The sequence below is a fragment of the Helianthus annuus genome, chromosome 1 (assembly GCF_002127325.2).
Source record: "Helianthus annuus cultivar XRQ/B chromosome 1, HanXRQr2.0-SUNRISE, whole genome shotgun sequence".
Lineage (NCBI taxonomy): Eukaryota > Viridiplantae > Streptophyta > Magnoliopsida > Asterales > Asteraceae > Helianthus > Helianthus annuus.
This window is the reverse complement of record NC_035433.2, coordinates 107,955,812-107,969,991: the sequence shown is the minus strand read 5'-3', so window position 1 is coordinate 107,969,991 and position 14,180 is coordinate 107,955,812. Positions and strand designations below refer to the sequence as shown.

The following is a 14,180-nucleotide window of genomic DNA, read 5'->3' as shown; positions in this document are numbered from 1 at the left end:
CTCACTTCACTTTCACTATTACTTCTTCTTCTTCATTGAAACCTGTACTTATTCTCACGCCAGAGGGTGGTCAGGGAGAGCCCCCATTCTCCCCATGGCGAGTCTAACGGTTGTTTGTTTTGCAGTTATCGTTCGAAGAAGGTGATAAGCCAAACCCCGAATCAAACGAGATGACTCACCCTTTTATGCAGAGCTAAACCCCTGGTCCAATTGATTCCAGTCATTTGAATCAGTGTTTCTTCAACATCCATAGGCCTATACGAGTACTATACGAGACCTCTACGAGACTTATACTATACAATACGATACTTAACAATGTTTTTTTTTATTTTTTTAAAGTACTTATTATGGAACTATGATAAAACGATAAATAATGTATAAAAATGTTTCTTAAAAACCCACCCTTTATACGTCGCGTATAGGCTTGTATGCGACGTATATAAAGGGTCAAAAAGACCATTTTACCCCCGGTTTGGGCTGTGTGTAGCCCCCAAACCAGGGGTAAAATGGTTTTTTTCCTATACGCCGCGTATAGGCATGTACGAGGTGTATACATGGAGCAAGTATTGTAAAAAGACCATTTTACCCCTGGTTTGGAGGCTATACACAGCCCAAACCATGGGTAAAATGGTTTTTTTGCCTCTTTTTATACGCTATGTATTGGCCTATATGTGGCGTATATAAAGGGTGATTTTTTTAAGAAACATTTTTATACATTATTTATCGTTTTAGTAAAGTTCTATAATAATAATTTTTTTAAAATAAAGAAAAAACATTGTTATGTATTCTATCGTATAATATAAGTCTCGTATAAGCCTATGGATGCAGTATTGTATCATATAATGTAGTATATGTCTCGTATAGGCTTCGTATGGGCCTATGGATGTAGTATCGTATCATATAGTGTGGTACAAGTCTCGTATAGGCCTATATGTGTAGCATAATATCATATCGTATTGTATCGTATCGTATCGGATCATATAGTGTAGTATAGAATCGTATACGCATATATGTGTAGTATTGTCTCGTATAGGCCTATAGGTGTAGTATCGTATCATATTGTGTACTATAAGTCTTGTATACGTCCCGTATAGGCTTATATGTCTCGTATAGGCCTATGGATGTAGTATCGTATCGTATCGTGTAGTGTAGTATCGTATCGTATTGTATAATTGTAGTATAGGTCTCGTGTATGCTTATAGGTGTGTTATAGAATAGTATACTATAGCATCTTATTGTATAGGTGTAGTATAGGTCCCGTATAGGTCTATAGGTGTAGTATAGCTCCCATATAGGCCTATAGGTGTAGTATAGGTCTCGTATAGGCTTATATATCACGTATAGGCCTATGGATGTAGTATCGTATCGTATTGTATAGTGTAGTATCGTATCGTATCGTATTGTATAGGTGTAGTATAGGACTATATGGGACCTATACTACACCTATAGGCCTATACGAGATAATACAACACATATATGCCTATACGGGATCTACACTACACTATACGACCCGACCCGATCCGATACGATACGATATGATATTATACTACACATATAGGTCTATGCGAGACTTATACTACACTATATTTACGATACTACATCCATAGCCCTATATATGATACCTATATTATACTATACGATAGAATACTTAACAATGTTTTTTTTTAGTTACATATTATAAAAGTTTGCTAAAACGATAAATATTGTATAAAAATGTTTGTAAAAAACCCTAAAGTGACAAATTCCCACATGATGTGAATCAGAGATTCTCTTGAAAATTGAAAAAGGCGGCTATACTTTGCACACATACCTATACATAGAGGTGTACAATCGGTTTTTTTTTAAAAACCGGTTCTAGTTATTAACCGAACCGGTTAATATCAGCAAAAATAAAAACCAATTATTAAAAAAAAAAAAAAGAGGTTCCGTTTATTAAAAGACCAGTTCCGGTTATTAACTGGTTTTGAAACTGAAAACCTGTAACCGTTCCTAACCGGTTACAACCGGTTTTATAATCGGTTAATGAAAAACTGGTCAAAAAACCGATAAAAAACTGGTTCTGCAGAAAACGAACAGGATGCTGTCATTTGTTGTTTTTTCATCTCTTTTTTGCTGTAAATGCAGTTTATTTGTATAAAAACTTAACAATGAAAATATAAAAACTTAGAATATAATATCATTGAGTCTTGGAACAAACGTTTTTACATAACAAAGAAAATACAAACGCTAAACATAACAAAGGAAATACATAAACTTAAACTATTAATCCACAAGAATGTCCACTAACATATATATTTTTTTAGTGGAACTACAATACTAATATATCTTGAGTATCCTCGTTTAATCTTCTTCGCCCGAACCCGAACTTGAACTAGTGCATAGGAAGTCATCGTATGCGGCTTCTTTGTCGGTCATTGGGTTACATAGCTGCAGCGATTTCGGTTTTTAAAAATCGGTTTTAACCGGTTTTATTAACCGGTTTTTTATATACGTTATTGGTTAACCGGTTTTTAATATAAATCGACTTATTAACCGGTTTTCCAACCGGCTTTTTCCATCAAAACATAAACCAACCCGTAACCGGTCAAACCGGTTAATAACCGAACCGGTAAAAAAACGGTTTCTTAAAAAACCAGTTGTTTTGTACATCTCTACCTGTACACGACGTATAAATGAGTCCGTGCAAATAGGCAATTAGTTCTGAAAATATGCATACCCTTAAAATATATATTTGCCAACAAATATTGCGAAACGAATCTTGTGATGTTTTCGGATAAAAACCTTGATCCCGAATTTTATACTATGTGCATACGCGTGTGTGTTTTTCTCATAAAGATAATAAATAAACCATGCATCATCATATCATCTGAGGTGAAACGGCACGCAGACTTTTTAAGAAGCTGCGTGGATATCACCATCATCAACCACCACCATCTTAACGACCTTTTTTATTCCCTCTTCTTTTGTGTTTTTCTCTGTATATAAATATATGCTTCTTCCAACCACACAAATTTTGTGTTTCTATGAGATTATTCTCATCAGTTCTTTGACACGACGACGTTTGGGGACAACTCTTAGATGCAAAACCCTAAATCAAGACCTAAGTACTTCTGAATTATATATCAAATCATGTAAGAACTTTCATTACCTTGTATCCTTTAACTTTCATTCTAAATGTTTTTATAATTGTGTTTAATAAATTATATCCAAAAGATTTTAATATATATGCATGTATTGAGCAAAACCCTACTTGTAAGTATGATTTTAATCTGTTCCGATTAGTTGTCTTACAAAAACAATCTTCCTAATTTCTTTTTTTTTTTCCTTACTCTTTTGCAATTGTTGGATTGGAAATAACTTAAAGTAATGAACAGAAAAACTAGAAGATCGATCACGTGATCGTTTAAGATCATGGAAGAACCTGTTTTTGCAATGGAACGTAGCTTTAAAAGGTATGCTTGATTAATTTCTTTATTCTTGTGTGAAATGTACTATGAGTTAACCTTTTTAAAGTATGAATCATTTTAGACAAGAAAATCAGATCATATGATTTTTCATGTTTATAATGTTAGTATTTGGAAGTAACTTGTCAAGATGTACATTTTTTTTTTCTGAAAAACGTATGAATTGTATTTTATAATTCTGTACATTCTAAACCCAGATTAATTACTCTCTAGAATCGTTAGATACTTAGAGTACATGGAGTCAACGTAGGAGTCACGTAGAAATTGAGGGCTTTGCGTTCCACATCACAAAAGGAAACGGTGATGAAAGGCAAAAGGGGCAAGGGCGAAAGGGCTAAAAAGTCAAGTGGGTCATGGGGAAAAGGGGCAACGCCCTTGAAGATCTTGCCATTGGAAAGACGTAACGTCTAAGGGCAAGGACGGCGGGGTGATGTGGGTGGTAAAAGGCAAAATTAAAGGGGCAACAGCAAAGGGGCTAAAAAGTCAAGTGGGTCAAGGGTGAAAGAGGAGCAACGTGCATGACAATCTTGTCATTGGAAAGGGGTAATGCCTAAAGGCAAGGGCGCTAGGGTGATGTGGGTGGCGTGAAGAGGCTTGCCCCTCCTCTTTATACCCCCACTCCGTAGGATCTTAGATTTAGGAGTTAAGAGCATGTTTTTTATATATGGGAACCAAATATATACTCAGTTCATTAAATGGTATAAAAAATGTGATGTCCAAAGTTACCTATGGTTTTTTTCAATCCCAAACATATATAAAACAAAAATCTAAACCCATAACCAAATCAAAACAATACATAAAATCCATCGGTTTCCAAAAACCGATCTATCTATACCCTATTTAACCTGTCCATTTTATTATCTTTATTTTTATGCAAATAGTTTAATTACATAGAAAATGTACTATAATTATATTTAAAATAATGCTAGAATTAGTTTATTATAACTTGTTTTAAACTATATATATATTAACATTAATGTCGACTTTAAACTCATGGTGGTTAATTTATTTACAACATGAGAATTAGTCTAGAACACATCAATGTCAACCTAATCATATATCATTATTTATACAATATTACTTTAATATTGTGGCCAAGCATCAACAACCGGCTTGTACGTATAACAAAACCCTGAAAGATAGAACAATGGTACGTATAACAAAACCCTGAACTTTTCTCTATTAATCTATTTTCTGAAAATTAGTTTATTATCTTTTAATAAATAACACAGTGGCGCAACTTTCAAGGGGCCGGGAGGGGCGTCCGACCCCCCGAACTTTTCGCTCAGTAGTGTTATTATGTATGTACGTTTCGTATAAAATTTTTTAGGCATATACGTTTTCGACCTTTCGGTTTTATATATTTTTTTTACTTATATTAGAATTTTTAGGTTTGGTGACTTCCGACCCCCCGGTGGAAATTTTCAAGCTCCGCCACTGAAATAACAGTTAAGTTTTAATAAATTATCAAAAGTAAGTCAAAATTTTATAGAATTCGGAAACTATAAATATTCAAAATAATACAGTCAAAAATCTTATAGAATTCGGAAACTATAAATATTCAAAATAATATATTTAAACTTAAAAAATTTTATGAAGTTATATTTATTTTAACCATTCAAAATAATACTTTTTTTTATTATCAACTAAATATATGCTCTAAATAATACTTTGAAAAAGTATTTTAAATTAATGATTAGATACAAAAGTTCAGGATTTTGGTATCCGCGTTGACATACGGTGGGTTATCCATTGTTCTCCTACAACTACGAAATATCTCCGGAAATAAAATATGTTATTGTGATATACAAGTAATATATATTATTTTAAAACAGTATATAATGAATAAAATTATAAGTAATCTTAATAAGTATGAATTTAACAGTTAACGCTAATTAATAATTTTAAAAACATTGCACAAAAAAAGATACCTCACTTCAAATTGAAAAAAACAAAACAAAACAAAACGTAAACATAAAATACCAAAAAGGGGGAATAAATAAATAAGCGTATATCGGAATGTTATGGGAAGAATTAAGAAAGTTGAATCCATTTACAAAACCAAAAAATATTTTATTTTGAAAACAACTCGATTTTCGTTAAATTTACATTGTAGTTGAGAAAAAAATCATACAAAACTAATGCATTTAGTTATTATAAATATCAAATATAAAAATAAAAAGCTAACGAATATGAGAGGAAACTCAAATTAAATGCTAAATATTATATCCATAAAATATAATTTAAATGTACACAGGAAACTCAAATTAAATACTAAATAAAATATTATATCGATAAAATATAATTAAATGTACACGTTGCCCTCACAAGCCTATAAAATTATAGTCTGGTAACATTTTAGGGGTGGGATAAGGTCTTAGGATCAATAGGTCTTGGTTTCGATTCTCGTAAAAGATTTTTTCAATATTTATTGGGTTTCCTCCTGAATTGATGTATAGGCATTATGCCTAGTGGAGATGGATATGATCGGGTGAGTTTTCTCATATTTATTGGGTTTTCTCCTGAATTGGTGTATAGGCATTATGCCTAGTGGAGATGAATATGATCGGGTGGTTCTGCTGGTGGCACGATGATACTCCAGTAGTCCGTCAGTGATCCAAATTTTTCGTCAAAAAAAACATGTTGCCCTCACAAGTGTGGGCACCCTCATGCAACCACCCCTACGCAAGCTTTTCACACACAGTGGTGGAGCTTGACCAAAATTTTGCAGGGACGGAAAGTCATGGGGATTTTTTGGTAAAATAATTGGCTGCGCGAACCTGTATAATTTTAAATTTTTCGGACGAAAAATCGGAAATATTACACTTTTGACTGGAACATTGGCGGGGGCGGATGCACCCTCCGTCCCTTAAAAGCTACGCCCCTGCTCACACAGAAGGGGTGCGGTGATCCCACGTGGTTCACGAAGACACGTCAGATTCACGTATCTAGGGCTGGCCCACAGAATTCGTGTACCATGTTCGACCTTGAAAAAATATGCCCTTAGGCCTTAGCAAAATTGGGTATTGGGCTCACTAAAGGTCTAAACCTAATGTCAATGAGATAATAGAGTAAATTGCCAAAATCGTCCCTAAGGTTTGGGCGTGTTTGCCATTTTTATCGAAAACAACTTTTTTTGTACAATATAATCCCTCACTTTTAAGAATTTTTTGTCATTTTCATCTAACATCTAATTTGCTTTATTTTTTCTATCAAATATTCGGATGAAAATGGAAAAAGATCCCAAATCTCAGGGACGATTTTGGCAAAAAAGTCAGACGTTTGGGTGAAAATGGCAAAAATCCCAAAAGTGAAGGACTATATGGTACACAAAAGTTGTTTTGGATGAAAATGATAAACATACCCAAACCTCAGAGACGATTTTGGCAATTTACTCGGGATAATAACTAATTTAAACCATAAGAATAGTTTTGTAAGTAGGCATATGTTGGTGTTTGTATGAGTATACCCTATTAATTTGTTTTACATATACATATCGAGTTTTTTTTTAAATAACGTGTCCTTTGAAATATCGGACACTGGCCGATGTCCTCCCTGCCCACCCCAGGGCCGCCCATGCATGTATCGCCCTAACGTGCTAACACATGTTCTAACTTGATTACTACTATTGATTATCATGTCAATAGTAACTCAGTTACTTCTCATAGCCGATGTTATTGATAGCAGTTGTTATGGACCAGAGTTCGTAATGATGATAAATTACTGATATGGATCATGAATTATTTTATGGGGATGCGAACGAAGGGTTCAACCAAATTTTCAAAGGGTACGCCTGCCCACCCAAGCCAAAGCTTAGGGTCCGCCCTTGGCAACTTCTATCAACAATACAGATTCGAAACAAATTCTAGTGGTGCTGCCCCATCGCACCTTCGTGTTCTTTGGCTTCTAAAATCATAATACTCCTAAACAAGTGTTTACTCGCATATGTGTTGAACTTGTATTGATGACATTAATTCTTAAAGAAAAATTTAATCAACTAAAATAGCTTAAGACTACTCTCAGGCCCAGCTCAAGGGGGAGTGAAATAAGGCAAGAGTTTTAGGCCTCCATTTTCCTAGGGCCTCAAATTCTAAGAAAATATATTATATGTTGATAATTTTGGCTTTGAGATTGTTAACATTGAGGTTTATGATCTATAATTATGCATATGCAAAGATGATATATGAATAATACGATCCATAGCAATTTTTTGGTTTACAAAAAGGGCCCCAATTTTACTATCCGCTTTGGGCCTAGAAAAATTTAGAAAATTTTGAGCCGGCCCTGACTACTCTAAATTGCCAACTATTTTGACTTGGGTCCTTACATCAACATAGCCTTGTATGCATAAGTTTCTTATATATAACGACAATACAGTTGGAAAATGAGTTCGTTTTAACCTCTTTCTCATTACATGTGTATTTTAGTGTGAAAATTTTATCTTCAATCAATGCTCTGGTCGATGATATCATAATTTTGGTTTTTTTATATTGTATGTCAGCAAATGACATATACATTAATATTTATGTTTCTAGATTGTATGGTTTTCCTTTTGTTATTGTTCAAATGTTTGTTACATTTACATATATACAAGTGTGCCTTTCATATTGATGTATTGCCTTGTTTCGACATTTCTCATCGCAGAAGGTTAATGGAAGCACAAACCACCGTCGTTAATGGTAATGTTGGTTGCGACGTTGGTGGTCAAATGAGAAAAGTCCATGTTGTCTATTTCCTATGCCACAATGGGCGCATCGAAGAACCACATCTCTTTCGTGTCCATCATCACTCTCGTAATGGCGTACACTTACGAGGTCAATAATTTCTTAACAAAATAGTGGATCCCTAAATGCATATACATGTTATGTAAAGTTGTGGTGGATAAAAGGTAAATGTACGGTACCCCTGACCGCGGAAGGAATCTCCCTTCCCAAGCTAGCGACCCGGCAACGCTGCCTGACAGTGAATACCCAGATATACAACACACCAATATGTATTTTGATTTCAATTAGGTTTTAGTGACTCATGTGATTGTCATGCTTGATTATAATTTGTTCAACCGTTTTTGTCCTAGAAAAGAAAAAGAGACATATTTTCTACTACTCATAAAGAGTTATTAATTTGTAGATGTTAAGAGGTGGCTTGTGGAGCTAAGAGGAAAAGACATGCCAGAGAGTTTCGCTTGGTCATACAAGAGGTTGGTTTTTTGTTTATACTACCTTGGTGTGAGTTTTTATATTAAAATCATTTCAAAATTAAATTATTAAATTAGGAACTAAAATAACCACATTTTGAGCTTTGGTCATGGTGTGGACAAAAAAGGGACAATCATCACATGAAACTAACCGGTGGTCAAGGTTGATTAAAAGTTCTGAGGGGAAGAAAAGTCATGGGACCAAATTTATATATTGTATAAATATTTAGGCAAAATAATTGGGGGGGACAATCCTATATAATTTTAAAATTTTTGAACGAAAAATATGAACTTTTACATTTCTAACCAAAACATTGGAAAGGAGACTTCAGACTAAGCTACGCCCCTGAAACTAACACTAAACTTGTGGGTTTTAGACAAATATGATACTTTGGGTTGAGTATTTTATATTAAAATTTGAATATTAATAGAAAACGGCCATCACGTTTTATTAGAAGTAAATTTCCCATACATTTGTGTTTTTGTCATAATTTTGTAGCTTTTGAGTATTCATACGCGAAAGAAAATCATTTTTATCAAGTTAAATAGATCATATTGGTAAAAATGTGTCATGTTCCGAGTCGGGTTCATGTGCTATCAGGGGCGATGCTTTGAAGGGGCCGGGAGGGGCGCCCGACCCCCCGAATTTTTCGGCTAGTAGTGTTATATATGTAGTTTTCGTATAGAAATTTTTGGGTATATATGTTTTCGACCCCCCGGTTCCATAGAAATTTTTGGGTATATACGTTTTCAACCCCCGCAAAAAATTTCAAGCTTCGCCACTTTACGCTATGCAACGTTTTCGGTGTCTTGTCGGTCTATGTTTTGCAATGTTTTAAAAACCGGTAAATACCGGCCGGTTATACCGGTATTACCGTTTTCAGATGTAAATTCGGTATGAAACACCCCGGTAAATAAGTGAAACGGCATAAGGTTTGTACCGACGGTAAAATCCGGTATACCTGTTTGAAACATAATACCGGTACCGGTACAGGGTTATTTTAGTTTGGGTTGTTACTTATTTTTATTATATATGTTACTTATCTTACGTAACTTTTATATATTATGATTATTCTTAACTAAAAGTTCTTATTTAATATTGTATGAAACGAAAATAATTATCCTCTAGTTGATGAGGATGGCGATAATAGTAGTGAATTTCATCTTTTATGCGATCGTGAACTTGATGTATTCAATACTCAAATGGCTTAAACATATCGTACACTTTCATTTAAAAGAGCTTGTTGGAAAATTAAATGATTTTCGATTATCTTTTGGATAAATTTTTATTATGGACTTACTTTTGGATCATCTTTTAATATGTAATCATGCATTTTTTGATTAACTTTTGAGTTGATGTTGTGATTTATGAAATTATAGAGTTAGGTAGTCAATCCGGTTGAACCACTCGGTACAACCTGGTTCAACCGGTTGAACCATTTTTTAGCCTAATCCGGTTTGATTTAAAAACCGGTTTTTAAAACATTGATGTTTTGTGTAAAACTTTCATATCCGTTATATGACTCACAAACACGTGTATCAATTGTGTGTGTATCATAAATTCGTAGTTAGTAACACATTTAATATTACAAAACTTCAAATATGAATTATGGCTAAATTATTCTCATTATAAATAAATAAACTACAGAAGGTACAAAGAAGGGTATGTTTGGCAAGACCTATTGAATGACGACCTCATTACCCCAATTTGTGACAATGAATATGTTCTCAAAGGATCAGAGATTTCCTCAACAACATTAAACAATGGTACATCTTCTTTCTTTCTTTCTTCCTTTTATTTATTTATTTATTTTTACATTATTTTCAATGCAAAAATGACACTACTTTACTTGTATTTCTAAGAGTTAAATGCTTGGTTGGTCCCTGTGGTTTTCAAAAATTTCAGACTTGGTCCTAGTGGTTTACTAATTACACGCTTGGTCCCAAAAGTTGTCAAAAATGCACTCGGTTGGTCCCCAGCCCTAACATCAGTTAACTATCTCAGTTAAGTCCATGTTAAATGACCAAAATACCCTTGCTTATTAACAAAACCCACTGCATCATCTTCATCACCATCATCATCTTCATCTCCATCATCATCTGCATCATCTTCATCATCTGCATCCATCCACTGCATCATCTTCATCACAAACCCACACCATCATCATCTTCATCAGCTAGAGTCAAAAGATGTCAACGAAGCATTTAACTCATAAATAAATAAAAACCACATGACAGTTCCAATCAAAAATTCAGCCTAAATCAACTGAATGACAGTTCCAAGACGCAATTCAGTGAATAAATAAAAGCAATTTCGTTGAATAGAATGAGGCTCAGATCTGTAAAAAACAATCGGTACAGATTGGATAAAACCTCCATGGCTGCAAAACTAACGGTGGCATTAAATATATATACCGCCGGAGAATTGCCCTGCCAAGACTTGGTATATCTCAACCACCGATTCACTCAGACAATTAGAAACTCATCATCATCGCCCCTCTTATTCCAGTTAAGTAGTTGACCACAACTCCCATTTCTTCTTCAACCTCTGATCTCCACCCACAACAACCCAACCCCATAACCACCGCATCAGCATCATCATCGTTTGAGTGATGCAACAGGTGGGTATGTTGCAAAGGGTGTAAAATGGTGTGGGGTTGGGTGTTCGATTGGTAAGACAGTTGACCGGCAACCGGCCAGAGGTGCACCGGTCACCAGCTCAAAGGAAACAAGGGGGGATGGCAGGTGGTTGTTGGGGGTTTGTCGGAGGTGGGTGTGGTGCTACCGGAGAACGGAGACGCCGGAAAACCGGCCGGTCACCGGTGTGAGATCAAGAGAGAGGAGAGAGAAATGAGTATGATGTTGGTGATGAAGATGATGCAGAGGGTAATATAGTTTTAGGTTTTTAATTGTTAAAGGGTAATATAGTCATTTCACACATAGTTAACTGAGAAATTTAACTGATGTTAGGGCTGGGGACCAATCGAGTGCATTTTTGACAACTTTTGGGACCAAGCGTGTAATTAGAAAACCACTAGGACCAAGTCTGAAATTTTTGAAAACCACAGGGACCAACCAAGCATTTAACTCTATTTCTAATGGGATATTGGATTTAAATAATCCTAACATTTACCAATTGGCCGATAACACTCCCAACTTTTGATTTGTACACCAGCACCCTCAACTTTCAACTTATTGGCCAATAACACTTCCTAACTAGCTGAACCCTACCCAATTAGTTTTTGCTGATGTGGCATCTGATGTGGCCATTTTTTGCTGACGTGGCAATTGATGTGGCATTTTTTATGACGTGGCAGCTGCCATGGCATTTTTTGATGACGTGGCAATTGACATCACCTAACTGTGTTAGGGTTTTCTTAGTTAGGGAGTGTTATCGACCAATAAGTTGAAAAATGAGAGTGCTAGTGTACAAATCGAAAGTTGGGAGTGTTATCGGCCAATTGATGAAAGTTGATGTTGTTTAAATCCAATATCCCTTTTCTAATTAATAAACCAAATCATGTACAATTTGTTTCAAAAAAGATATATATAATAATGTATTTTTTAAAATATGTGAGCACAATATAATAATACAATTCTATCTTGAACTCCTTTATTTTATTCAAGAAAAAATAGATAAATATATGACCCCAAAATGAAACCTTTTTTGTTTTTTTTTTTTTTTTTTTTTTTGTTTCCTTTTTGTCCATAAAATGAAGGCTTAATTTATTATTTGGTTGATTAATAGACATTGATTCATACAAAGGGGAAGAAGTCTTTGAGTTAAAAACATCACCACCATTTGAAGGCAATACAAAAGATCCAAAATATCCTTCAACAAGAAAAGAATATTTTATAGATTTCTCAACAAATACATCCATTGAAAATGAAGAATCTTCATTTGGCTCCAATGTTTCAACCGAAGACACAACAAAGAATCAAGATGCAAACAAAGACAAAGAAGTTATACAAATCCAAGACGACGAGAACGAGAATAAATCCTTTCACGAAACGTTATTGAACGATAATACGAATGATAATAATAACAACAACAATACTAATAAGAGCAAGAAAGGTGGTGATACAAGTGAAACTTGTTGTTTTAAGCCTCCTCAAGCACCAACTTACTCATTTAGGAAATCAGGTCGAACGTCACGCATGTTTCGAAACTGGATCACTTGTGGGAACGCTAACACCCACGAGAAGGCGGTTGTGAGGATTAATAAAAGAAATGGTATCGTAAGTTCGGTTTCTGAGATGAATGGTAAAGAATATAACATGGGGCAAATATGTAAAGAACAGAAGTCGAGGGGCTTTGAGAAAAGATTTGACGCGAATGATGGATCAAAGAAGAGTAAGAAGGAGGATTCCAATAGCGTGAAATCATTTGGAGCTGGTTATAAGCCTATCAGTGGTCCGAATTGCTCGTAAGTTCAATTCTTAGTTTCTATATTACAGTTTGACTTTTAAAGTCAAATGTGCATGTTTTGATTTTGAAATTTACATTAAAGCTTTTAGGATTTTTGAAACGCTCGACAAACCCATGAAGGTTTTGATTAGGTTATATAGATGCATATGACCTTGGAGTTAAATCTGCTACAAAACTATAATTATTTGTAACTTGAAATATAATAGGTTTGACTTAAAAAGGTCAAACCATTTGTTCTTAATGTTATAGTAGTGTTTTTGGCCTTGTTTTAATAGATGCTAGTGTTTTCATAAGCATATGTTTTGTACTCTATGAATCGAAATCAGTATCTACGCTAATCGACTCAAGTTTCGGTATGGTTGATGCAGGCAGTGTGGGAGACAGTTCAATCCAGAGAAGCTTCATAACCACATGAAATACTGTAGAGGAATGAAGGCAATGGCCAAATCTACCAATTCAAGACTTAAACCAAAGACAACAAGATCACATTCACCTTCTTCAGTACCTATGGATACCTTTTTCTTGACAAATAATTGAACACTTTAGTTACCAAAAACTGCATTTGTATAAAATCAAAAGAAAGCATATGTATACAGAATTTTTCAATTAACTGCTTTGGTCATCATTCTTTACTTTCTCTGTTTAGAACCTGCTATTTCGTATTAAAAAAGCGTGACGCAATCCAAGGCGTTTAGGTCCCAAAAACAGTCGTCTCATTCGCGCCTTTTTAAAAATAAAAACCTAGGCCATGATGAATCTTGAACCAATCTTTATAAGATCAAATGTGTGAATCAGTTATAAGGCCAGTGGGTGTGGCTTAACGCCACCTCATCCTCCATAGCGCCCCGGGGGCGCCATCGGCCACACTGCGGCAGTGAAAGGGAGGCGCCATCCTATGCTCGCCAACACGTTAACGAGGGGAAATTGATTTGAACGATGAAGGTGTTGGTCAAAGGAGGGCGCTATAGTGTAAAGGGTGGCTTTATAGCACACCCTGCAAGTTAAAAGGGGCTTTAAAGCCCCCTGTGTGACGTGGCGGTGAGATGGCGTGATAAAGCCCCTAACAGCTTTATACCAAACCCTCCAGCATAAA

General features: G+C 35.0%; 1 protein-coding gene across 2 annotated transcripts; it reads left to right on the top strand.

The window, feature by feature from the left end:
• Nucleotides 1-2,979: 2,979 nt before the first annotated feature.
• Nucleotides 2,980-13,719, top strand: LOC110873477 (protein UPSTREAM OF FLC). Of its 2 annotated transcripts, none has more exons than XM_035990134.1 (7): nucleotides 2,980-3,131; nucleotides 3,375-3,452; nucleotides 8,109-8,278; nucleotides 8,592-8,661; nucleotides 10,307-10,425; nucleotides 12,407-13,085; nucleotides 13,460-13,719. In XM_035990134.1, the coding sequence occupies exons 2-7, from the start codon at nucleotides 3,412-3,414 to the stop codon at nucleotides 13,500-13,502; spliced, it is 1,122 nt and encodes a 373-aa protein (XP_035846027.1). In that variant the 5' UTR covers nucleotides 2,980-3,131; nucleotides 3,375-3,411; the 3' UTR covers nucleotides 13,503-13,719. The 2 variants fall into 2 exon arrangements, with proteins under 2 accessions (XP_035846027.1, XP_021978113.1); XM_022122421.2 differs by having other exon boundaries at nucleotides 2,991-3,131; nucleotides 13,456-13,719.
• Nucleotides 13,720-14,180: the final 461 nt, after the last annotated feature.

Excerpts from the sequence above, each read along its gene's own strand:
- LOC110873477 (XM_022122421.2), top strand. The coding sequence starts at position 3,412 with ATGGAAGAACCTGTTTTTGCAATGGAACGTAGCTTTAAAAG. Across the intron at positions 8,279-8,591 it reads TAATGGCGTACACTTACGAG|ATGTTAAGAGGTGGCTTGTG; the intron begins GTCAATAATTTC and ends ATTAATTTGTAG. Across the intron at positions 13,086-13,455 it reads ATCAGTGGTCCGAATTGCTC|GCAGTGTGGGAGACAGTTCA; the intron begins GTAAGTTCAATT and ends TGGTTGATGCAG.